This window comes from Protomyctophum parallelum (assembly GCF_964188405.1).
Source record: "Protomyctophum parallelum genome assembly, chromosome: 15".
Lineage (NCBI taxonomy): Eukaryota > Metazoa > Chordata > Actinopteri > Myctophiformes > Myctophidae > Protomyctophum > Protomyctophum parallelum.
In genome coordinates this window covers 26053845-26076773 of record NC_139710.1, presented here as the reverse complement: position 1 = coordinate 26076773, position 22929 = coordinate 26053845, and the positions used below count along the sequence as shown (strand labels likewise).

The 22929-nt window shown below is 45.0% G+C and overlaps 1 protein-coding gene across 1 annotated transcript in view; it reads left to right on the top strand.

The window, feature by feature from the left end:
* The window catches only part of adgrv1 (adhesion G protein-coupled receptor V1), a gene marked incomplete at its 5' end in the record, with an annotated part of 354615 nt that overhangs the window by 299950 nt on the left and 31736 nt on the right, over positions 1-22929 (top strand). The window contains 1 exon segment of the mRNA XM_083783399.1: positions 11888-12045. Within this exon segment, the coding sequence (XP_083639525.1) occupies positions 11888-12045 (158 nt within the window).

Genomic DNA, 22929 nt, shown 5'->3' with positions numbered 1-22929 from the left:
GTGTGAACATGGACTGTATGTGCGAGTGCAGAAAGCAACAGCACCGAAACTACTTCAAACAAGTATAATCAAACAAGCAGTGAGAGAGAACAACAATTAGTATTCAACCAAACCAACCCCACCGGATGGGTCATCACAATATGGAGACATATTGTTGGTACAGTGAACACATACTAAGTGATTTTGTCATCGCTATAGGACAAACAGATTTGTGTCATGCTGCACTGTTCATTTATAATTGTGCAAAGTGTGATGTTAATTCCTTTGTTGCCAATTGAAATGTAAGGGTCAGGTTCAGGCTTGCTGCCCCACGCTCTCTTTTGCAAGAAGAGGTGTGTGTGTGTGTGTGTGTGTGTGTGTGTGTGTGTGTGTGTGTGTGTGTGTGTGTGTGTGTGTGTGTGTGTGTGTGTGTGTGTGTGTGTGTGTGTGTGTGTGTGTGTGTGTGTGTGTGTGTGTGTGTGTGTGTGTGTGTGTGTGTGTGTGTGTGTGTGTGTGTGTGTGTGTGTGTGTGTGTGTGTGTGTGCGCGCGCGTGCGCGTGCGTCCGCTTGAGAGAACGACCATTAACGGCATGTTTGTTTGTCACCTGCACATGTCTGTGATGTCGACACTCGTTAGTGTTGCTGCGTCGGCGCTCTAAATTCGATCAAAGGGGATAAAGACTCTAAGACAGGTCGCACTGACGTGAACATGCATTGTGAGATTATTGTGCTCCGGAGGGTTTGGGATTAGGCTACTGTAGGTTGTTATGTTTATGTTGGTGTTAATCTACTGTCGGCCTGTGCCAGAGCAGGGACATAACTTGTATGATAAACTAAATTCGGTAACAAAACAAGAAAAGTGCATGGATAAGGTAAACAAGTAAAGAATTAAATTATGTCATTAATGCCACATAAGATGAGCAATTTATTCTAGTCTGATGGTCCTTTAAAGTTACAAGGGTGTCTGCCAATTACTTTTGATGGTATGCATGATTAGGTGCGGACAAACAGACACACACACATGTACGGATTGCACGCACGCACACACGCACGCATGCATTCACACACAGTACAGGCCGAATGCATGCTACCCTGGAGGTGATTATGTTGGATTGGCAACCTGTGGAACAAGCATTCAAATGGCGTGAGACCCACTGTACCATGTCTTTGTCCAAGTTTGTCCAAAATGTGGTTACTTACTTCAGAGAATTTATTTTACTAGCTCATCTTAATGCGACACTTTGTGAGCTTGTCTCTTTTCTCTACTGTTGTGCGACACACTCCGGGAAACGGCAACGATAAATAATCCCTTTCGGGTGGAAACCGCACATAGTTTCATGTGTGCACTGAAATAAAGGGCAGAAGTCACTAAAACAATCTTGTCAGAATGCACAGCTGTGTGTGGTTTGGAGACCACAAACACAAAACTGGCAACGACTTTTTTTTTCTTCAGTGGACGACGGGTAATCACTTAATTTATACTTTTATTACAAGATCCAACAGCATCATATCAAGTTAACAATAATGATGTTGTTGTGTTTAATATTGTCACAGAAACACTGCAACTAATCTGTGCAGCGGCTTGAGCTGGAGAACAAAGATAGCTACGGCCAATCCAAACGACTCTATGTAAATACGTGCAGGAATGTTCACACCCCCAAAATACGCAAATAATCTTTAATTACAGAGACATTAATGACACTAAAACGACTTTCTGATGGAATAAAAACATTCTTTAACATTCCAACTGTGTTAACCCATTCTGAATGGGCACCCATTTTGGTGCCCAATAGCTAAAGCATCATGTTATGCTTTAGCTATTGAAAAATAGCAGATCTACAAGCTCATATCGCGCCACCGAGTGGCGCGATACGAGCTTGTAGGTCTGCTATTTTTGAATAATCGAAGAACGACTGACATTTTTAGAATCTGATCTCAGGTCAGAATGGGTTAATCAGACCAGTGTGTGTCCAGTGGAAACCTCGTATGAATCTGATCTCAGGTCAGAATGTCTATTGTGTAGTTTCATTAGGGCCGACTTGTGGGTGAAAATACTGGAAGGGGGCACATATGTCCAAAACCGTTACTGTTTTCAGTATTCAAAATATATAGTAGCAGAGCTACAAGCGTTCCGAGCTTGATCCGCTCATTTTTACTTTTATGTGTGACAATGTATAGTGTGACAATGTATAGTGTGACAATGTATAGTGTGATCAATGTATAGTGTGATCAATGTATAGTGTGATCAAGTAGAGAGAGACGTTACTACCGCGACCATTTTATGCACCTGCTGCACACCTGCATTCTGATTGCATTCCATAACATGGACATTTCAGACATCTCCAAAATGGTCCTGTAGGGATCCACTTTGGACCCCCTCAGAGTTAAACGAACACTGAGGACTGTGCTGCATAGAAACACACACACACACACACACACACACACACACACACACACACACACACACACACTCTGACATAGTTCTTTGACATTTTGCTATTTGCTCCGGTGTATTCTCTCTCTCTCTTTGAACCAGTCTGAGCCGGTCTCCCCTTCAATGACTTCAGCCTTCTTTCCTAAAAGGCAAAGTAAACAGCATCTATACGACCTGTATAGCACGGCGAGTCAACAGAAACACAGCTGTAAAGTCAAGTCACTGCAAACGCACGCATGCACTGCACTGCACGCACATGCACGCGCGCACACACTGGCAGGCTGGTCCGACCGACTCAATGAATAAACGAGCGTGCATGCCGTGCGTGCGTGCATGTGTGCGTGCGTGCGTGCAACGAGAAAGAGGGCAGACCGCACGCACACTGATTCAAGTAACAGACGCTGAACTATTTATAGATAAACCTGAAGGTGCACAGTACATTGTATACAGCGTAGGGGTGTGTGCGTGGGTCTAGTATCCATCACTGTGAAAACTAAACTTTGTTTTGGCAACGGGCCTTATTCTCTTGTTATTGTCTAGCTGTGACTTAGAGTTGACTTGGTCTAGTCAGCGGTTTTTTTTTCGTACTGGACATTTTGTACACTAGAACTGCAATGCATTTTTCACAAACCGGGACATTGATTTCATAACTGTTCAGTATGGTTTTTCTTTTTTCTTTATTAAAATGCGAGCTGTTTTAAGCTTTGTTTAAAAGGTTTCCAGACTTTCCACTGATATGATGACATACAGTACTGTATGATCATAAGAATCAGAAGCCTTTATTGCCATGACATGTAGGAATTTGGTTTGGTGGACCCCAATGCTGATCTGATCATAATGTCCTAAACCAGTGGTTCCCAAACCCCTGAATGAACACTTAATTTCCCCGCGGACCCCCATTTGAAAAGATATGCCAGGGACACCCATAAGAGAAGAATTTTATGGTTCTAGCGGTGATTTTCAACCATTTTCATTTCAAGGACTTTGTTTGACATGCGTTAGGATACGGACAGACCTCAATTTAACCTAACCTGACTCTGCCAGATGGGGGCGGTATTGGTTAACCATGTTCCCCAACACAGCAACCATCTGGGATCTCTCAGGGAGTTGAGCTAACACCGATCCGTTGTTCGAATCAATCAGCGTGAGCTAAGGGCGGGATATGTGCAAAACCGAATGTGAAGCTATATAGACACGTCAATATGATTGGTTGTGTTTGCACGCCCACACGGTGATAGACAGACGGTCCCATCCAATCATCTACCAAGTATCTTGAAAAAAAGGAACAGCCCCGTCATCGAATTTGCTTCCGAGATCCCAGATCCCAATAAGCTGTGAAACAAATTTGTGTAGCAAGCTTCTTGGATCTGGCAGCGTCAGGTTAAATTCAACCCATTCCCATCAGATTCATACGAGGTTTCCACTGGACACACACTGGTCTGATTAACCCATTCTGACCTGAGATCAGATTCTAAAAATGTCAGTCGTTCTTTGATTTTTCAAAAATAGCAGACCTACAAGCTCGTAGCGCGCCACTCGGTGGCGCGCTATGAGCTTGTAGGTCTGCTATTTTTCAATAGCTAAAGCACAACATGATGCTAATGGTTAATGGGATTTCTATCTCTGGGACCCCAATTTACAATGTCAAATCAAAGCTAATTTAACTCTGAGAGTGTACAAATTTGAACCATCTCTGAGTTACAGACCCACAAGGGTCCATTTGGTTCCTAACTATCATTTATCTGGGGACCCCCTGGAACTTCCTCAAGGACCCCTGGGGGTCCGCGGACCCCACTTTGGGAACCCACTGTCCTAAACTGTTATACCTTTACGGATTCAAATTCAAACGCAGCTGCGGGGTATGATCAAGTATAGGGCCGTTAATGTACGAAAAAAACACAAACATCTTGAGTACATGGAGGTACAGTATGGAGGTACAGTATGGAGGTACAGTATGGAGGTATACAGTATGGAGGTACAGCGGTGTCTGCTAAGCTAATCTCAGAGTCGGATCAACCTGGAAGCCTGAAGGGAAACATACGTATATAGCTCAGATTCATTTCATTTATGCTTTTCACATTCCTTCTAAAATCAAACCGCTATATAGGGTGTGCCTCTTATCCCTGTGTGCTTTCCACACACGTGCATATACTGTACATGCGTGTGTGCGTGCATGTGTGCATGCATGTACACATGCATGACAGTCAAGGACACACACAGTGTTGTGTTCACTTTCCTGGGAAGCTAACTTTACCCCTTGAGGGCAGGAGCCCTCCCTCTGAGCTCTCTCTCTCTCTCTCTCTCTCTCTCTCTCTCTCTCTCTCTCTCTCTCTCTCTCTCTCTCTCTCTCTCTCTCTCTCTCTCTCTCTCTCTCTCTCTCTCTCTCTCTCTGGTGATCTCATGTTGTCTCATCTCGTGCAGACATGCCCTGTGTCACGTTCTCACATCCATAAGCTGTTGCAGTGGTGCATGGTGGGAACTGGGAAGTAAACATGCCAATAGTGCATGCAGCAATAATTAGGCATGTAACGATATATCGATATATTATATCGATATTAATCCCGACGGTATGAATCGATTCATTGAAATAAAAAAATCTATACAAAAAAAAAGTGAAATGTGAGCTTTAGTCATATTCCATCATATTCAAGTGCTTTTGGAGAGAAATGAAAAATCATATCGTGATACGAATCGTATCGTGAGTTGAGTGAATCGTTACATGCCTATAGCAATAATACAATAGAAGAACAGAAGAAAGCAGAAACGCCTTGAATCGATCTCATAACGAGGTACAGCTTGGCACCAATCTGTACCTCCTCCCACGTACCATGCAGGCATTGGTGGAATGTGCAATAATAATAATTAAAAACTTAAAAAAAAAAAAAAATGGCATTCCACGGGTAACATTTTGACACATGCACGTTCATCTTTCTGCGGTCCTGCGCCCTTGAGTTCAGGACCCGTGTCATTCGGTTTAAATGTCCAGAATAAATAAATGAGGGTGTATTAAGAGATTTCGTGGGTGGGGTGAGGGGTTCCTGCTCATTTGCTATCCTGTACCTTAACAGTTCTACTGCGAATCACGCTTTACCCGCATTTTTTTTTTTTTTTTTTTTAAGATATTTTTTTGTGGCTTACGCCTTTATTGATTTTTTTAAGGGATAGAAAGTAGGCTGACAGGAAACGGGAGAGAGATGGGGGGATGACATGCGGTAAAGGCCGTGTCGGGTCCGGGAGTCGAACCCGCGGCACACCGCGACTGGATCACCAGTCCGGTGCCCAGACCGTTACGCTACGGCCTGGGCCAACTTTACCCGCATTTTAATCAAATATTTCACGCTGCCGAGATTGTTTTATTACCTTTAGAGCATACCGGTATATACGCTGAAGTATTATGGCTTTTGATCCCTGAAAATCCGGCGAAAAAAGGTCCGTTTGTTATGAACGATCGCACCACCCGCCATCTTGGTGCGCCAAGAGACCCGCCTCTATGAGGCGTTGTACCCCGTTCATTTGCATTGGCCTCAATTTCCCAGAAGCCCTAGCAGCCCACAGCATGTGTTGATTTCCGGTTTCGTCGTCATAACATGAAGATCTCGTCTCCAGCTCGGGAGACGGGAGTTTATTTTTAATTTTTAAAATACGGCGAATTAAACACACAAAACAAAAGGCGCGAATGTCGTATTACGGGCGGCGGAACCCTGGATTAAACAATTACCGTCAAACTGTTAACCCATTTTTGGCGGGAACCCCTTTTGGTGTTTTAAGCGTCACGTTCTTACTTTAGCTATTGAAAAATAGCAGACCTACAAGCTCATAGCGCGCCACCGAGTGGCGCGCTATGAGCTTGTAGGTCTGCTATTTTTTTAAAACACACTGCATATCGCGAGGGTTCAGTTTACCCTGGCTATGAGTCCATCTTTAAGCTATGCAGGAGTGGCTCATGGGTAGAGTGGCCGGTAGAGCAGCCGTGAGGTTCCCAGTTCGATCCCGGGTTCCCCCAGAGTTTGTGTCCCGATATACAAGTTGGTACCTTGCATGGTTTCCCCCGCCATTGGTGTGTGAATGGGTGAATGTAATGCACAATATATGTAAAGCACTACAGTATATAGAAATGCACCATTTAGCATTTACAGAGTCTTGGCTGGCTTCCTTGGTGTTTTGTGTGTGTGTGTGTGTGTGTGTGTGCGTGTGTGTGTGTGTGTGTGTGTGTGCGTGTGCGTGTGCCATCTTTCTGCTTGCTGACATGCATGGTGGTTTTGCAGGGAGAGCTGGTCTGTCTCTTGGCAGCAGTGCTACAAGTGTCAAATGTCCCGCGCACGCACACACACACACACACACACACACACACACACACACACACACACACACACACTGCAATCAAGACAAACAGAACCCAACTGTGCAATATTTACCATGGTGTCAAACAACGAGTCTGTTTACTCATAACGCAGGGCATTATGCAACTGAGGTCAGCGTGTCAAAATGATAGCACATCGTTTAGCATAGAGGCTGACACCTGACGCCATGTTGTTCCGTACTGGCCTCGCCCATAGAGGGCTTAGTGTGTAAATCACTGATTCTCAACACCTGTGGGTAATACAGGTTCACAGCACAGGGCTGTCGCCATTACACAAATTACGCAGATAATTGCTGTTAACGATTTCTTTGTATTTGGAATTGAACATTGCAAACGTTACAGTTTGTATTTGTCTTTGCCTTTTCGGCCTCGTAATCACAAATTGCACAGGGCAGATATGAGTTGTGTACCATTGCACGTCATTGTTCCTGATTGGTGGGGGGGGGGGGGAGCGGAAATGTAATTCAAACAGAGGAGCGGATTCTGGCTGAACTGTCTGGTTTCCAGGCTATTCAATTCAAACCCATGTCACCAGATTCAAATCATGTCACCAGATTCAAAGCATGTCACCAGATTCAAATCATATGTAACCAGATTCAAATCATGTAACCAGATTCAAATCATGTCACCAGATTCAAAGCATGTCACCAGATTCAAATCATATGTAACCAGATTCAAATCATGTAACCAGATTCAAATCATGTCACCAGATTCAAAGCATGTCACCAGATTCAAATCATATGTAACCAGATTCAAATCATGTAACCAGATTCAAATCATGTCACCAGATTCAAAGCATGTCACCAGATTCAAAGCATGTCACCAGATTCAAAGCATGTCACCAGATTCAAAGCATGTCACCAGATTCAAATCATATGTAACCAGAATCAAATCATGTCACCAGATTCAAAGCATGTTACCAGATTCAAAGCATGTCACCAGATTCAAAGCATGTCACCAGATTCAAATCATATGTAACCAGAATCAAATTATGTCACCAGATTCAAAGCATGTCACCAGATTCAAAGCATGTCACCAGATTCAAAGCATGTCACCAGATTCAAATCATATGTAACCAGAATCAAATCATGTCACCAGATTCAAACCAATGTCCCTGAGCCAGAATGATGCCCATGAAAGTCCCTTCTCTAAAGAAAAACCCTGTCCTTGAACTTCAGGAATGTCCCCCTGCCTCATCTGCGAGTTAGAATTCTTGCACGGTGTGGTTGTGCCCGTCAGGAAATCCCTCATAACTCTATTCCTACAGTCACAGAAGACAAACCTGTACATCTAAACGGGGAACATCTTTGGAATGCCTGATCTATACTCCGAAAATAGACGACCTACAAGCCCACAGAAACTGCGGGGTAATTGCCAAAAAGTAGTTAATATAGCATCATGGATCAATTTTAACCGCTTTATCCATTTAAATGTCGGCTATTCAGAAACGGTCGGATCCACTTCCGGTCCGCGGCCAAATATATTTCAATTGAGGGGTTTCCTTAACATGAAAGAACCAGCACTGTGCAACATGGAGCATACTGTAAATCAGGTGTAATGTTGTCTCAGTCCCACTGCGGGAATCCCTGGGGTTTGTTTGGCCTATCCTTTCCTCACCTGGGATCCTTAACTTGGCCTCCACTCCTCAAGGCCACAGCGGGACAAATACCCACATTACCACGTGTTTACGCTCGCCCGGGGCCCACACCGACATGATGCAATCCCTTTATTTGTCATACCGCACATTTTATTTTGGCTAGCGCACACCAATTATTCCTGAAATGTGAACCGATGGCGCGGGGGTTCACGTCCGCATGACTGGCAGTGTGCCAAACCCGGCTTGTGAAAAAGGAATACAGTCACATGAGTTGTTTGTGTGTGACGGTGTTTGGCTGAAACCGAGATTGCATGTCAGGATGTTGATTTTCCCACACATGCATACACACACACACACACCGCTCAGTTTTGTCTAATGATGGACCTTCATGGAGAAAACAAATGGTGGAAGAAGATGGGAATGGGAAGGTTTAATCGAACAACAACATGGCATATCCTTTCAAAGTGCTTTACACGAAACATTAAGTGTGATCCACAAGCTCAAAATGTGTCGCTTCGCACACTTCGTGTTTCAAGCTTGTGCGCCTGCTACCTTTGAAGCTTTTGCGTGACGCTGTAATGATGGGGGTGTTCATTCACACAAAACAAAACAAACGCAGAAAAGTTAGAATATGGAGATGCCTGACAGAAACAATGTAGTAATGTCCTGTCCATTCACACAGCACTACAACATGGCTAACTCACTAATAGTAGAGCAGTGAGTGATGTCAGTCAGTGTGTGTGTGTGTGTGTGTGTGTGTGTGTGTGTGTGTGTGTGTGTGTGTGTGTGTGTGTGTGTGTGCGTGAGCGTGTGTGTGTGTGTGTGTGTGTGTGTGTGTGTGTGTGTGTGTGCGCGCGCGCGTGCGCGTTATGGTTAAAAAAATATGTTTAAAGATAGCTTTACAATTAGAAAAAAAATCACACCCGTGTGAAATGAGTGGTGTAACTCCCTAACCTGACTGCCAGATGGGGGCGGTATTGAGTAACCATGTTCCCCAAGACAGCATCCATCCGAGATCGCTCAGGGGGTTGAGCTAACACCAAACCGCTCCCGGTTCGAACCAATCAGAGTGAGCTAAGGGCGGGATATGTGTGAAACCGGATGTGACGCTACACATCCGAGACGATACTGAGGAGTCTTTAAACAGTGTTAAACCTAACGCTAATAAGGCGTTCGTTAACACTTTTTTCGTTTACAGGCTTAGTATCAAATATCTTCTTTGAATTAGTAATAGTACCTTTTATGCGCAGATTGGTGTTACAAAAACGACAAAAATCTCCGACCTCCATTATAACTTTTTTAGCAACTATAGTTGTTCTGGTGAAATACTGGACTACTTGTTTACTTCCTGCTGTCGCACCTACCATACGTCACGTAGACACGTCAATATGATTGGTTGTGTTTGCACGCCCACACGGTGATAGACAGACGGTCCCATCCAATCATCTACCAAGTATCTTGACAAAAAGGAACAGCCCCGTCAATCGAATTGGCTCCCGAGATCCCAGATCCCAATAAGCTGTGAAACAAACTTGTGTAGCAAGTGTGTGTCCATGTTTGTCCGAGGTGTGTGGATACAGTATGTTCCTGGCATGTGCCAAACGTGTGTAAGTGGATATGGGCGCGTTCTCAACCACTTACACTAAGCCCTATGCTATGCTGTACTTTGACCAAGCACGGACGTGTCACATAGCGCAAGTAGCAGATCTCCTGTAAATCTTGAGAAAAAAAATATATAATTATCGATTGTTTTTTTAAAACATGTAACAACCTAAATCCTGTATATGAGGTCAGGGTTTGTGGTTGAGAGTTTCAAAATCTAGTTGTAATCGGATATCGTCTTTATCGAGTGGAAACCTCATATGTCCCAAACTTTCAGGATTCAAAAATATAGCAGATCTACAAGTGCACAGTATAACAGTACGCACGCACGCACGTGTTTGTATTTGGTACACTTGTGAGAACATCAATCATTTTATGCCGTTACAATAGGCTACTTTGCAATTTTTTTAACCATATTATCCTAATGACTCCCAGGTAAAAACACTTTGTGTTTGAAATTGTTTAAAACATAACACTCAGCAGACGGTATAGTCACATGAGCCGTAACCACTCCACCGAGCACACACCCACCCGTGTGTGTTTGTTCTCGCATAAACGGAAGGAAAAAAACATTTTTTTAAGCGCCTTTGGGGGTTCTTAGATTGACCCCTCACTCCTCCTTCCTGCCCTGCAACCCCCAGGCTGACCTGGTTCTTCAGCAGACTTCTATACTGTATTATTCTCTCCGCAGAAGAAGGGGAAATGCAGTGAAAAGAGGCTGTTTTTTTTTGCAGGCCGAGTGGTTTAAGGAAGGCTCATGGGTATCAGCTAGCATCATCCTGTTATTGGACATTTGGAGCAACGAGGTCTTAGCCGGAATATAGCCTTATAAATACATGTAATACGTTCTTTGAACCCCTTCCCGGTTGCACATGCGCGCGCGCACGCACTCAGACGCACGCACACGCACTCTCTCTCTCTCTCTCTCACACACACACCCACACATACATACACACGCTCACGCACACAATGTGCTCTCACGGCTTAGCGTTTTGGAAGCACGGAGCAGGCTTACATCATTCGGGTTTTGTTGAAACAACTTTATCCTCCTGTTTCTCAACCCTTTTTTTTTTTTCTCTCTCAACCGCAATCTCTTCACTATACTGTTTTCTTTTACGGTTACTGTTGTTAAGGCCTCTTACTTCATTTATATACTGGAGGGTGACGAGAGAGAGAGAGAGAGAGAGAGAGATAGAGAGAGAGACAAAGTGGATGATCTTGCTCGCGACCCTTCAACCAACCGCACGCGTAGAACACAAACCTCCTTACATCGTATCAATAATGGATATAGTATAGGTACATAGATGGATATGTTTTATCTTGTGGCGAATTCCAGATTCCTTATCACAATATGATGAAAACCTTTGATGTCTCCCTGGGACCCGAACTAATGGAAATAGCAGAACTATATACAAACTCAAAACGCGTCCCTTCACGCCACATTGTGAGCTTGTAGATCAGCTATTTTCACTAGTTTTCTTAAACATTTGTTTCCTATAGCTTTTATGGAATGTCTTGGATTTTTCCTTTTCTTCATGAAATTACTGGGGGGGGGGGGGGGGGGAATCATTGACATTGCATGTTTTCCATTCAAAATGTTGACATGTTTCGTAATTTTGTAATTATAATTAAAAAAAAACATGTAGGAAACAAAAAAAGTATGCAACCCATACAAACGTGTTGCCATGCAGTGTTAGGGAGCACTGCTCTATACCCAGACATCCTATAGAACCAACTGACCAGCATTGTTGTCCTCGGAGAACTAAACCCCCCTCTGTCTGTCTGTCTGTCTGTCTGTCTGTCTGTCTGTCTGTCTGTCTGTCTGTCTGTCTGTCTGTCTGTCTGTCTGTCTGTCTGTCTGTCTGTCTGTCTGTCTGTCTGTCTGTCTGTCTGTCTGTCTGTCTGTCCTCTCTAGGTGTTTCATCCCCAACATCTACGCGGCTCTGTGCACGGCCGTGCTGGTGCCTCTCATCTGCCTGGTGGGCGTGTTGGTGGTCTTCATCCACGCATACCAGGTCACCCAGCAGTGGAAGTGCTACGACGACATCTACCGCGGACGCGTCAACAGCACAGGTAGCACACGCACACACACACACACACACACACACACACACGCACACGCACACGCACACGCACACACACACACATGCGTTTTGTCCGGCATATACTAACAGTCCTACAGTGATGAGTCCGACGCCCTATACCATGAACCCAACCCTGAACCTAACCTCACAGTTTCAACTCGCCACGGGTTAGTTTTAACCTGCCGCGCATGTCGGGAGCGACGATGTTGTCGACAGTCAGTGTGTCCAACAGGTCTAGCAGGTCCATATGTCTTCATCTCTCTCTCTCAGCTGAAGGGGTCCTTAATATTGGCCCGACAAACCCTGAAGACCCCCAGGTGTGACACAGTCACAGCCATCCCTCCCAGAGAACAATGCAAAGGTTGCATTGAGCTGAGGATACAGTTACACACAGAGCATGCTTTGTGTGTTCCGTAACCTCTGGTATATGTTTCACATATAGCAGAATGACAGACAATGTAATGTAACGGGATTGTCCCCACCAAAACCGCACTGTCATTTAGTATGGGGGGGGGGGCTGTGTTTGGACTGGCTGTGTGTGTGTGTGTGTGTGTGTGTGTGTGTGTGTGTGTGTGTGTGTGTGTGTGTGTGTGTGTGTGTGTGTGTGTGTGTGTGTGTGTGTGTGTGTGTGTGTGTGTGTGTGTGTGTGTGTGTGTGTGTGTGTGTGTGTGTGTGTGTGTGTGTGTGTGTGTGTGTGTGTGTGACCCACAGCAGTTGTTTACACCACACAGCTAATCCTCCACAGCGGCCCGCGGCTGCCAGGCTATTTTTACCGCCCAGCCCAACTCTCTCCAAAAACCTCTCCGTCATTCCAGCCCTGACCTGCCTTGGAACACTGAGTCTAATTATGCAACACACACACACACACACACACACACACACACACACACACACACACACACACACACACACACAGACAGAAGGGGTTCTGTGGGCCAAATACGGGTAATTTACGTATAGAACTACAACTGCTGTCCAGTTCTCCCTCTCTCTCTCTCTCTCTCTCTCTCTCTCTCTCTCTCTCTCTCTCGCCCAGGCCCACCCACGTAGTCCACAGCGCTCGAGGTCCATCGGTGTCATGGGCGGGCCTTAATCCATGGCCATTGGTGGGAATCCAGCAGGCTTAGATTGGTGCTGCGATGTCGAGGCCCTCCAATGACAAAGCAAAGCCCACATTAGTGCCAGTCCCGTGACTGGCATCGACCACATGGCCCGCAGTTTGTGCCCACTATATAGCGCTGTGTGTGGCCCACCACTGAACTTCTGCGTGTGTGTGTGTGTGTGTGTGTGTGTGTGTGTGTGTTAGAAGTGTGTTGGTTAAAGTACAAGGCATTTGTAGAATCGTCCTCGGGTCCTGACGTCGAAATTAAAAAAAAACTGTTTTCTAAATCATGACAATTTTCTGAAAGATTTGAGGTACATTTTAACGATTTTTTGAAAAAAGTTGAAAGGTGATTTTTGTTTCTGGCAAGCGCGAACTTGGCCAACGTATAAAATATGGATGAGGGGGTTGATTGCGATGCTGTATTAACACATTTAGCTGGACCCCACTTTGAGAACAGACTTGGACCTCCCAAACATTCTGGCCAATTAAGACTCCCAATCCACACCTTGTGCGATCGAATCCCGCTGCCGTCACTGTTTTACCAACAACCGCGGACTACTTTTGGCAGAGACAAAGGCCTCAGGTCTCAGGCCAACTTGGAACTACGAGAGAGACGAGAGTGCGAGCTGAAGCGATCGAGTTGCCGTGTCGGAACGCTACGAGTCGCCACCCGATTTAGAATATAGTAAATCCTCGTCTCCAAGAGTCCCGCGAGTAGGGAAAGACGCCGGGCATCACCATTTTACACAAAGCCGGCAATTCTTGTGAACGTGGAACATGACTAGAGGCCAAGCAGTCCCTTCGTGCATCCCAGGAACTCTCCGAATCGAGGTGAAATGTATGTTTGCCAAGGAGGTGTGCAGGTGTTTACCTGGTATCCTAATTACTTGGAAGCACCAAATTGTCCTACTTGCACTCTGTTTACATCACTATCCACCCCGTCGTCTGTCGACCAAGGGTTCACTGCCGGTTTACTGTGAACTCTGCACACAAGTCACACATAAGAGCACGCTGCTAAGGCCTCGACGGTAAGTTGGGGCCATGATTTTGCTCTGCCGAGGACCTTATTGTTCTGCTTACACATACTGTTGAAGAAGAACCAGAGCAGTAAGAGTTAATCTCGCACGCACGCATTGACGCATACAAACACACACACACGAAACTGCAAATAGCCGAGAAAAATAGACGCTTTGCACGGCAGCGCGTTGGGCGACCAAGAATACATTTCCTGGGTGAGTGGGTACGTGGGTTTACGTTGGCCTCAGATTCAGGAACAACAGGCGGCACTGTATGAGTCACTCTGCTACAGAACACGGAACATCTGAGCGCTTTAATTAGACTGCAGCTTCTCGTTAAACCATTAAGACATATAGGGCCCGTTCTTCAAACGCCAAGGACACCCATATTGTGTGTGTGTGTGTGTGTGTGTGTGTGTGTGTGTGTGTGGGGTAGGCAGACAGACAGACAGGCATCAGGCCTACATGATATTCTTCAGACTAATTATTTAGAAATGAAACCTAAATATAGCATTTGTATCTATAACCATTTGTCTTCTGAGGACAAGGAAAATGGTCCTTGTCTGTGTCTCTGAAATTCCATTATACTTCTGCGGACATTTGGTCCTCACAAGTATAGCAATACAGGCACACACACACACACACGTTGGCAAACAATATTTTGGCAGAGTTTAGTGGCGTTTCACAGGGCTGTATATCAGAGAGTATTGACTTTCTCTCAGCGTGTCCAGACTCTCAAGGAGAAGTAAAAAGCCAATGTGAGCTGAATTTATACCGGCGGTCTTTCGTTCTGTTTTTTTACTGTTTTCAAAGGACAGAACAGAGGTTCGTGCTCTTATCTGCAGTTCCATCAAGACTCATTGTTCGCTCAACAGCCCCATGTAGCGCAGCCATGCTGCAGGGACGTGCACACATGCACATCAAAAACCCTTTTACCCGTCTGTGAAACAACTGCACCTTCCCAAGTCTCCTGAACTTGAACACAGCATTTTGCGTTGAAAATCCACGTCGTATACACCGCATCTCCAAAATAGCAGATCTACAAGCTCACAACGCGTCGCAGCGCGACACGTTGTGAGCTTGTAGGTCAGCTATTTTTGCTATTTTTGTCCAAAAGTGCCCTCTTGCGGGATTTCAGCCCCCGCCTCTCTGACGGTCTCTGCGCGTCCCTGGCCAGCCGAGGCAAGTATACTGTAGTTAATTCAGAGGTATTCTGAGGCATTCTTGCTTTACTTGAGTATTTCCCATTTCCAGTACTTTTACTTCTACTCCACTACATCTCAGAGGCAAATATTGTACTTTTACTCCCCTACTACAAGTAGTTGAAAACTTTAGTTACTATAGCTACGTTGTAGATTATTATTACGAAACATAGCCTATACATAAACCACTTCAGGCCTAGTATATAAATATATACACGCTTTGTCCATTTGAAAATAGACGATGTACACGCCATGCATTGCGATGCGTCACAATGCGTTGCAATGTGACACATTGTGAGCTTTTAGATCTGCTATTTTCAAAGGATTTTAAGAAATGTTATGCATTTGGAAACTTGTGAAATGTGACATTTTACATAATACAGAGTACTTTTGGTATACTTTACATGCATATTGAATACCTTTACACTACTTCTATATTGCAATATTGATACTTTTACTTAAATAAAAAATGGGAGTTATTTTTCCACCACTGCACACAGAGTGACTACTGATGCTTCTGGCTTTTGTGTGTAGATGATATCGAGGCTGTTGTTTTACGTGTCGCACAAACGTCAAATAGCCATTTCTGAAGATTTCTTTGCCTCTAATGACGCGCCGTATAAGCGTGTCATTGTGTCTGTGATACATACAACCACTCTCAACCACGTTGGTGTCTATATTTTTGGGCATGTTGCATGTTTACCGAAGGTGTTATTAAGTCTTATAAACGCTGTCAAAATATTTCTCATTTGCAGTGCATCATACAATGAAACATGACACACCATACAAGGGATATATAAAAGGTTGTCTTATAGCTTTCTGCATGCATGCCTGACTTTGCAGCCACATTGACTTGCAGATAGTACTCTCTGCCGTGTGTGTGTGTGTGCGTGTGCGCGCGCGCATGTGTGTGTGTGTGTGTGCGCGCGTGCACGCACTTGCCCTTTATCGAGCTGCTGGATCTGGTGGGAATTCTTTCTACCGTGCACACCAACCAACCTGTCACAGAAAAAAAAGAATAAATAAAAGTGCGCCGGCATGATGGCTGATATCGTCGACGGTCGCGTCCTGATGGTCAACATTTTCCCTTTCACAGCCGTGACTAACGACGCAGCTGCTGAGATAAGCAGTAATACAGGCCACGCAGTGCACTGTTCACACATGCCCGTTTCTGGCCCGCATGTAAAACTTGCATAGCCGCGCGAGATATAGCACACCTTCTGATGTCAAGACAAGGTGTGGGCGCGCACGTGTGTGTCTCTGTGTGTGTTTGTGTGTGTGTGTGTGTGTGCGCGTGCCTGACTGAATTAGCATCGCTGCACTCGCCGTTCTGCAGGTTGCATGGCTTTGCAGGACGTCATTGACAGTTATTCAGGTGGAAACCTCATGTGTCCAAAACTTGTTTACTTTTGCAGGATTCAAATTCAAAAGCATCAAAAGTATAGCCGGTCGACGAGCTCGCGTTCTAGAACACTGCGTTTCGATCTTCCGGATCCGCTATGCCTTTGATGCTTAAAAATATGGAGATAAAAGGTTTCAGCAGCACCGGCGATGTTGAACTTGATTTGGCTGTCGCGGCTGTGTGGATTTTCCAGTTGCCCCGCAGGGCCCTGAATCTGATCCAAGAGCACATCAGTTAAAAGGCCCTTATCTCAGGCCTCGTTGAACCTGCAAGGTGTGTGCTGTTTGCCAGACGTGATGTCCTTTTGATAGAGTAGGTGGAGAGTGTTCTGTACCTCTGATGGTCAACAAGGCAGAGAGCGGAGCACAAGTGAACCAGTGTTGTTGTTCCTTTTTATGGCTCTGTTCTTGCTCGTCGCCTGAGCTGACTGCACTTTGAACGCAGCCAGGAATGGGGGAAAGAAAAAGAATAAACACGCGATTAGAGACGTACAGGCTGTTTGTTTGATTGTGGGATTCCGGCGTGTGGTCGGTGCGCTGATGATGGCGTACGTGCCCACCTGTCGCACACGCATAGGCCTTCATTTTGGACATCTGATCGGCATGTCGATTTATCAGTTGTTGTGGTTGTTTATATGTTTGAGGTTGAGACACTGACGTTTGACCACAGGCTCAAACCACACCAATGGGTCGAGACGCAACGAAGCGGTTTTAGCGTTCGTCACAGCAGTGTGATATGATAATTATGTCCTGTTGCACGTTGGGCGCATGTCCACGTACAGTAAGTGATTTAGGACTAGTTTTACTGAGGTTAGGTTTAGACCTAGTTGCAAAAAAACGAGAACTGTCAATCACGGCGACTATACTGGCTAGTGGCCAATCACAGCGGGGATTGCCTAGAGCTGCGGTGGGATCCATAATAACACGACACTTATACTTAATGCATTAACAGAATATATATTTTGGATGTCAGAGGATGAAGAGGGGTTTCAGAGCTTGTAGATCTGCTATTTTCACTATAGTGTAGGTCCTGGGAAGACAGCAAATGTCTCTTTTGGGTCCCGGACTAAAGCGTTTGGGAACCGCTGCTCTATAGGGCAAAGGTAAGGTGCAGTGTCCCGTGAAGGAACGTCTGGCGTCATAATTACTGTTTTCTGTTTAGGCGTGACTTTCAAAATACGGGGGCCATGACCTCCTTTAACCCCCGACTATACGCAGCGCAACAACATGAAGTCCACACACACTGCAGTGTTTGTCCATGTATTATGATAAAGAGTTACAGTACCATATAGTGTTCATGTATTATGATAAAGAGTTACAGTACCATGTAGTGTTTGTCCATGTATTATGATAAAGAGTTACAGTACCATATAGTGTTTGTCCATGTATTATGATAAAGAGTTACAGTACCATGTATTATGATAAAGAGTTACAGTACCATATAGTGTTTGTCCATGTATTATGATAAAGAGTTACAGTATCATATAGTGTCCATGTATTATGATAAAGAGTTACAGTATCATATAGTGTCCATGTATTATGATAAAGAGTTACAGTATCATATAGTGTCCATGTATTATGATAAAGAGTTACAGTACCATATAGTGTTGTAATTCATACGGCAGGGAACATGCTGTGTATATAGTGTATACAGTAAACCTGCCAGTGGTTAATGCACTGTCTGTTTCATTGGGCACTTTTATCTTGTGCTGTTAAGATGTTTGTTTTATATGGAAACCCAGCACAATATCAATGAAAACCATGCAGCTACAAATATCAATGATCTTAGCGATATATATATATATATATATATATATATATATATATATATATATATATATATATATATATATATATATACACATATATATACACACTCAAAGACACACATCGGCTTCCGTTGTAGAATGTAGACATAGGTGATACGGGAAATATTAATGTTGTGAGCATTTTGAAAAGAATAATAGAAATATTAGATTGTGCCTATGTGTCTACTACACTTTATATCTTTGTATCTGAAGTTGAAACCCGCTCAGCGTTGCGTCAGCAGCGACAAACGTTGGCTGCACATTGTATCTTTCATGTCACGTGGCTTCCATTGCAACAAAAAATAGTTGCCAGTGTGAACGCATCATAACAGATTTATTTTTAAATATAATCGGCTAAGTCAATAGACTGATTAAACCTTTAAACCCTGTTTTATACTCTCATTAACATTGCGAAAATAGACGATTGAACGTGTTGAAACGCTTTTTTTTAATTTGTTTTACCCATTTTGGGCGGGCACCCCTTTTGGTGTTAGCATTATGTTGTTTTAGCTATTGAAAAATAGCAGATCTACAAGCTCATAGCGCGCCACCGAGTGGCCCGCTACGAGCTTGTAGGTCTGCTATTTGATCTCAGGTCAGAATGGGTTAATCAGACCCAGTGTGTGTCCAGTGGAAACCTCGTATGAATCTGATCTCAGGTCAGAATGGGTTAATCAGACCCAGTGTCTGTCCAGTGGAAACCTCGTATGAATCTGATCTCAGGTCAGAATGGGTTAATAAAAGCTTGGATGGATCAGTCTGAACTGTTGCACCCCTGGCTGTTAGTATTCGTGCCAAGTTTGGAGCTTGTGGACCTGCTATACGTCCTGATGCTTTTGTGTGCCATTGTAGTTTAAACAAGTAGAGCGATACATTTTACAGGGGGGGGGGGGGGGGGGAACTCCTATATGGACATTCCTACGTAGGGATGGAGCTCGTCAATTTGTATTGATAACGATCACCATGTCGATCAGGATTATTCAGCCGGGTTCTTGTCGAGCCCACTATTGAGCATTTTCTATTATTTTGTGGAAAGATGGAGATAAAATTCTGAACAGAACCAGTATGTTTTACTAGGGCATCGCTTATCGAGCTCCATCCCTATTCCATACGTCATATATTAACGTTTGTTTTTCGACAAAATCAAAGCAGCATTAGATCAGATGGGTGTCTGTGTGAGCTGTGTGTTATATATTTATTTACACCACCATATGGCTGCACTAATTGAAGGATATTAGAACATTTTGAGCATTCCAGGAAACATCATCTTAATTGTGGAAAAGAGTCCGCTTATTATACACAGGTCAACTAATGTACTGGCACTGTTCCTTTCTCGACAGGTGTGTGTGTGTGTGTGTGTGTGTGTGTGTGTGTGTGTGTGTGTGTGTGTGTGTGTGTGTGTGTGTGTTGTGTGTGAGCAGTTAAGGCTCATTCATAGTCAGGATTTCCTGGTGGTGAGGTGACCACCGAACTACAACATGACGTCACTGATCCGACCGCCACCGCTCCAGCCCTTCTCTCTGTTTTTACTCACCAACGTTACTTCACCGCTCCGGTGGTCACCTGCACCGGAGCGGAGCGGTGGTCACCTCACCACCGGAGCGGAGCGGTGGTCACCTCACCACCGGAGCGGTGGTCACCTCGCCACCGGAGCGGTGGTCACCTCGCCACCGGAGCGGTGGTCACCTCGCCACCGGAGCGGTGGTCACCTCGCCACCGGAGCGGTGGTCACCTCGCCACCGGAGCGGTGGTCACTTCGCCACCGGAGCGGTGGTCACCTCGCCACCGGAGCGGTGGTCACCTCTCCACCGGAGCGGTGGTCACCTCGCCACCGGAGCGGTGGTCACCTCTCCACCGGAGCGGTGGTCACCTCGCCACCGAAAATCCAGACTATGAATGAGCCTTTATAGGTGGTTTCCGTGGTCTTGCTCATGAAGGACACTTCGGCACTATATAAGCCGATCTTTCATTTCCCCAAGCGGGCGTTCTGCCTCAACGCGAGCATGTGTGTGTGTGTGTCTGTGTGTGTGTGTGTGTGTGCATGCATGAACTAATACAAGTCTCTGGAGTGGTGTTATGACAGCTGGTGACCTCTGGCTGTGTGTGTGTGCTGTGTTGGGTCTCGGTAGGCCTGTCATCATGGGTTTACCTTCTCCCACTGGGAGCCGGGCGGCTGCGCTCAAACACCCAGTGGAGAGAGAGAGAGAGAGAGAGAGAACACTGGCTCCCTTGTGTCCACTGTGACGTGAAGTTGAATGGCCCAGAGGACCAAGGGTCCTCCACCATCTTGGGGATGTCTGGGGCAGAAACCTCCTATCTCCATATAACTTTTTTTCTTTTCTTTTCTTTTCTCCTTTCTTTTTGTAAATGAACACCCCTATACTCGATCATACTGCAGCGTCACACGAAAGCATCAGAAGTATAGAAGCTTGTTCATGCCGCGTTTTGAGCTTGTAGATCTCCTACGTTCTCTATTTTTTGAGTGGTGCAACCACTCCAAGGAACAGCAATGTCCGTGTTCACCTATGTGTTGGTTCACCTGTGTGACGTTAATGAGCACCAGTATGAGTACCAGCAGGGGCGCTGTTGTGCCAGAAACAGAGAGAGAGAGAGACAGTGCTGCACTGTTGCGAGAGAGAGAGAGAGAGAGAGAGAGAGAGAGGAGGGAGGGGGATGGGGGGGGGGGGGAGAAGAGGGGAGTTGCACCACTCGGTTCACACAGGTGTGATTTTTCATTTGAATCCAGAAAAGTAACAGTATTGGGCATACAGTATACTCCACCCAACAGAGACGACGTTTGAACCTTGTAATAGTTTTTCATAAATGAATGCCCCCCTTTACTTGCCATTGACGTACATACAGTACGTCATATCAATCCAGCGCACAGTCTGCGATTGGCGCACGTGTGTCATTTGATGTTCTCAGTGTTCACAATAGAGGGCGCTCTTCCGCAAACCTGAGAGTGATCCTATATAGGACCTCTGAAGAAGAGTACACCCGGAAATAGATAAATCCAAGCCTGTTTTGTCTGATTTATACAGAATGTTCTTTCTGCTTTGATTTCCCAGACAGCGTTTTTTCTGTGAAAACAAGCTATAATTCAACTGCCAATAACTATAATGGAACATTGAGGTGACACACTTTTTTCCCCCCAGATGAAAGTAGAGACTATCTTCATTTTTTATATTTTGTGTTTACATCATCATCATCATAGAACAAAATATTGTCATTGAAAGGTACAAAGTGGTTTGGGGAAAAAAGTGTTAACCCATTTTGGTGTTAGCATTACGTTATGCTTTAGCTATTTAAAAATAGCAGATCTACAAGCTCATAGCGCGCCACCGAGTGGCACACTTCGAGCTTGTAGGTCTGCTGTTTTTGAAAAATCGAAGAACGACTGACATGGAAACATGGCTTTTTCAGAAAACTGTCATTTTCAAACAGACATTTTTTTAATCTGATCTCGGGTCAGAATGGAAAACTGTCAGGATGTAGAAGATTTTTTTTTAGAATCTGATCCCAGGTCAGAATGGGTTAACTACTTCTGCCGGGGACCCCCTGGAACACTACGTCGAGAGCCACTGATCGAGAGATTGTTGCACGTTTAGGAACACGATGAAGGTGCGTGTGCGTGTGTGCGTGTGTGTGTGTGTGTGTGTGTGTGTGTGTGTGTGCATGCATGTGCATTACACACCTATCTTTTTATATTCAAATGGATGGAAAGTTGCAAGTGTAGTTTGTTCTTTCCCAGCGGATGCTGAACCAGTCATTCAAACAGCCAGCCAGCCTACTGGGTTAGCTGTGGGTAGGACCGGCTCTCTAGCCTGTGGATCCACGGGCAGGAATGTGCTTACTCTGAGGGAAAAAAACATGGATGGAGGAGAGGAAGACAGATGTGCGTGCACGCTCGTGTGTGTGTGTGTGTGTGTGTGTGTGTGTGTGTGTGTGTGTGTGTGTGTGTGTGTGCGTGTGCGCGGTGATGGAAGAAGTACACCCATGTATTAAGTTTAGGTCTATCCAATGCACGTGTGTGCGTGTGTGTGACCTACATCTGTAACTGAAACGAAAAACACGTGAGTTCATGCAGTAGGATGACAAGATTGATGTTTTATGAACAAAGAGCAAACAGTCACCTGAGTGAGACGAGGACCGTATGTGTGTGTGAACGATAGAAAACCTAGACGGAAGACAAACACCGACGAGAGATTCAGGATGAAAATGACACGAAAAAGTTAAAATATGGAGAAAAGACGTTTCTGTCCGAGTGTGGGATCCATTGGTAGTCTCATTCAGAGAGAGAGAGAGAGATAGAGAGAGAAAGAACAGGGTGGCATTGACAGG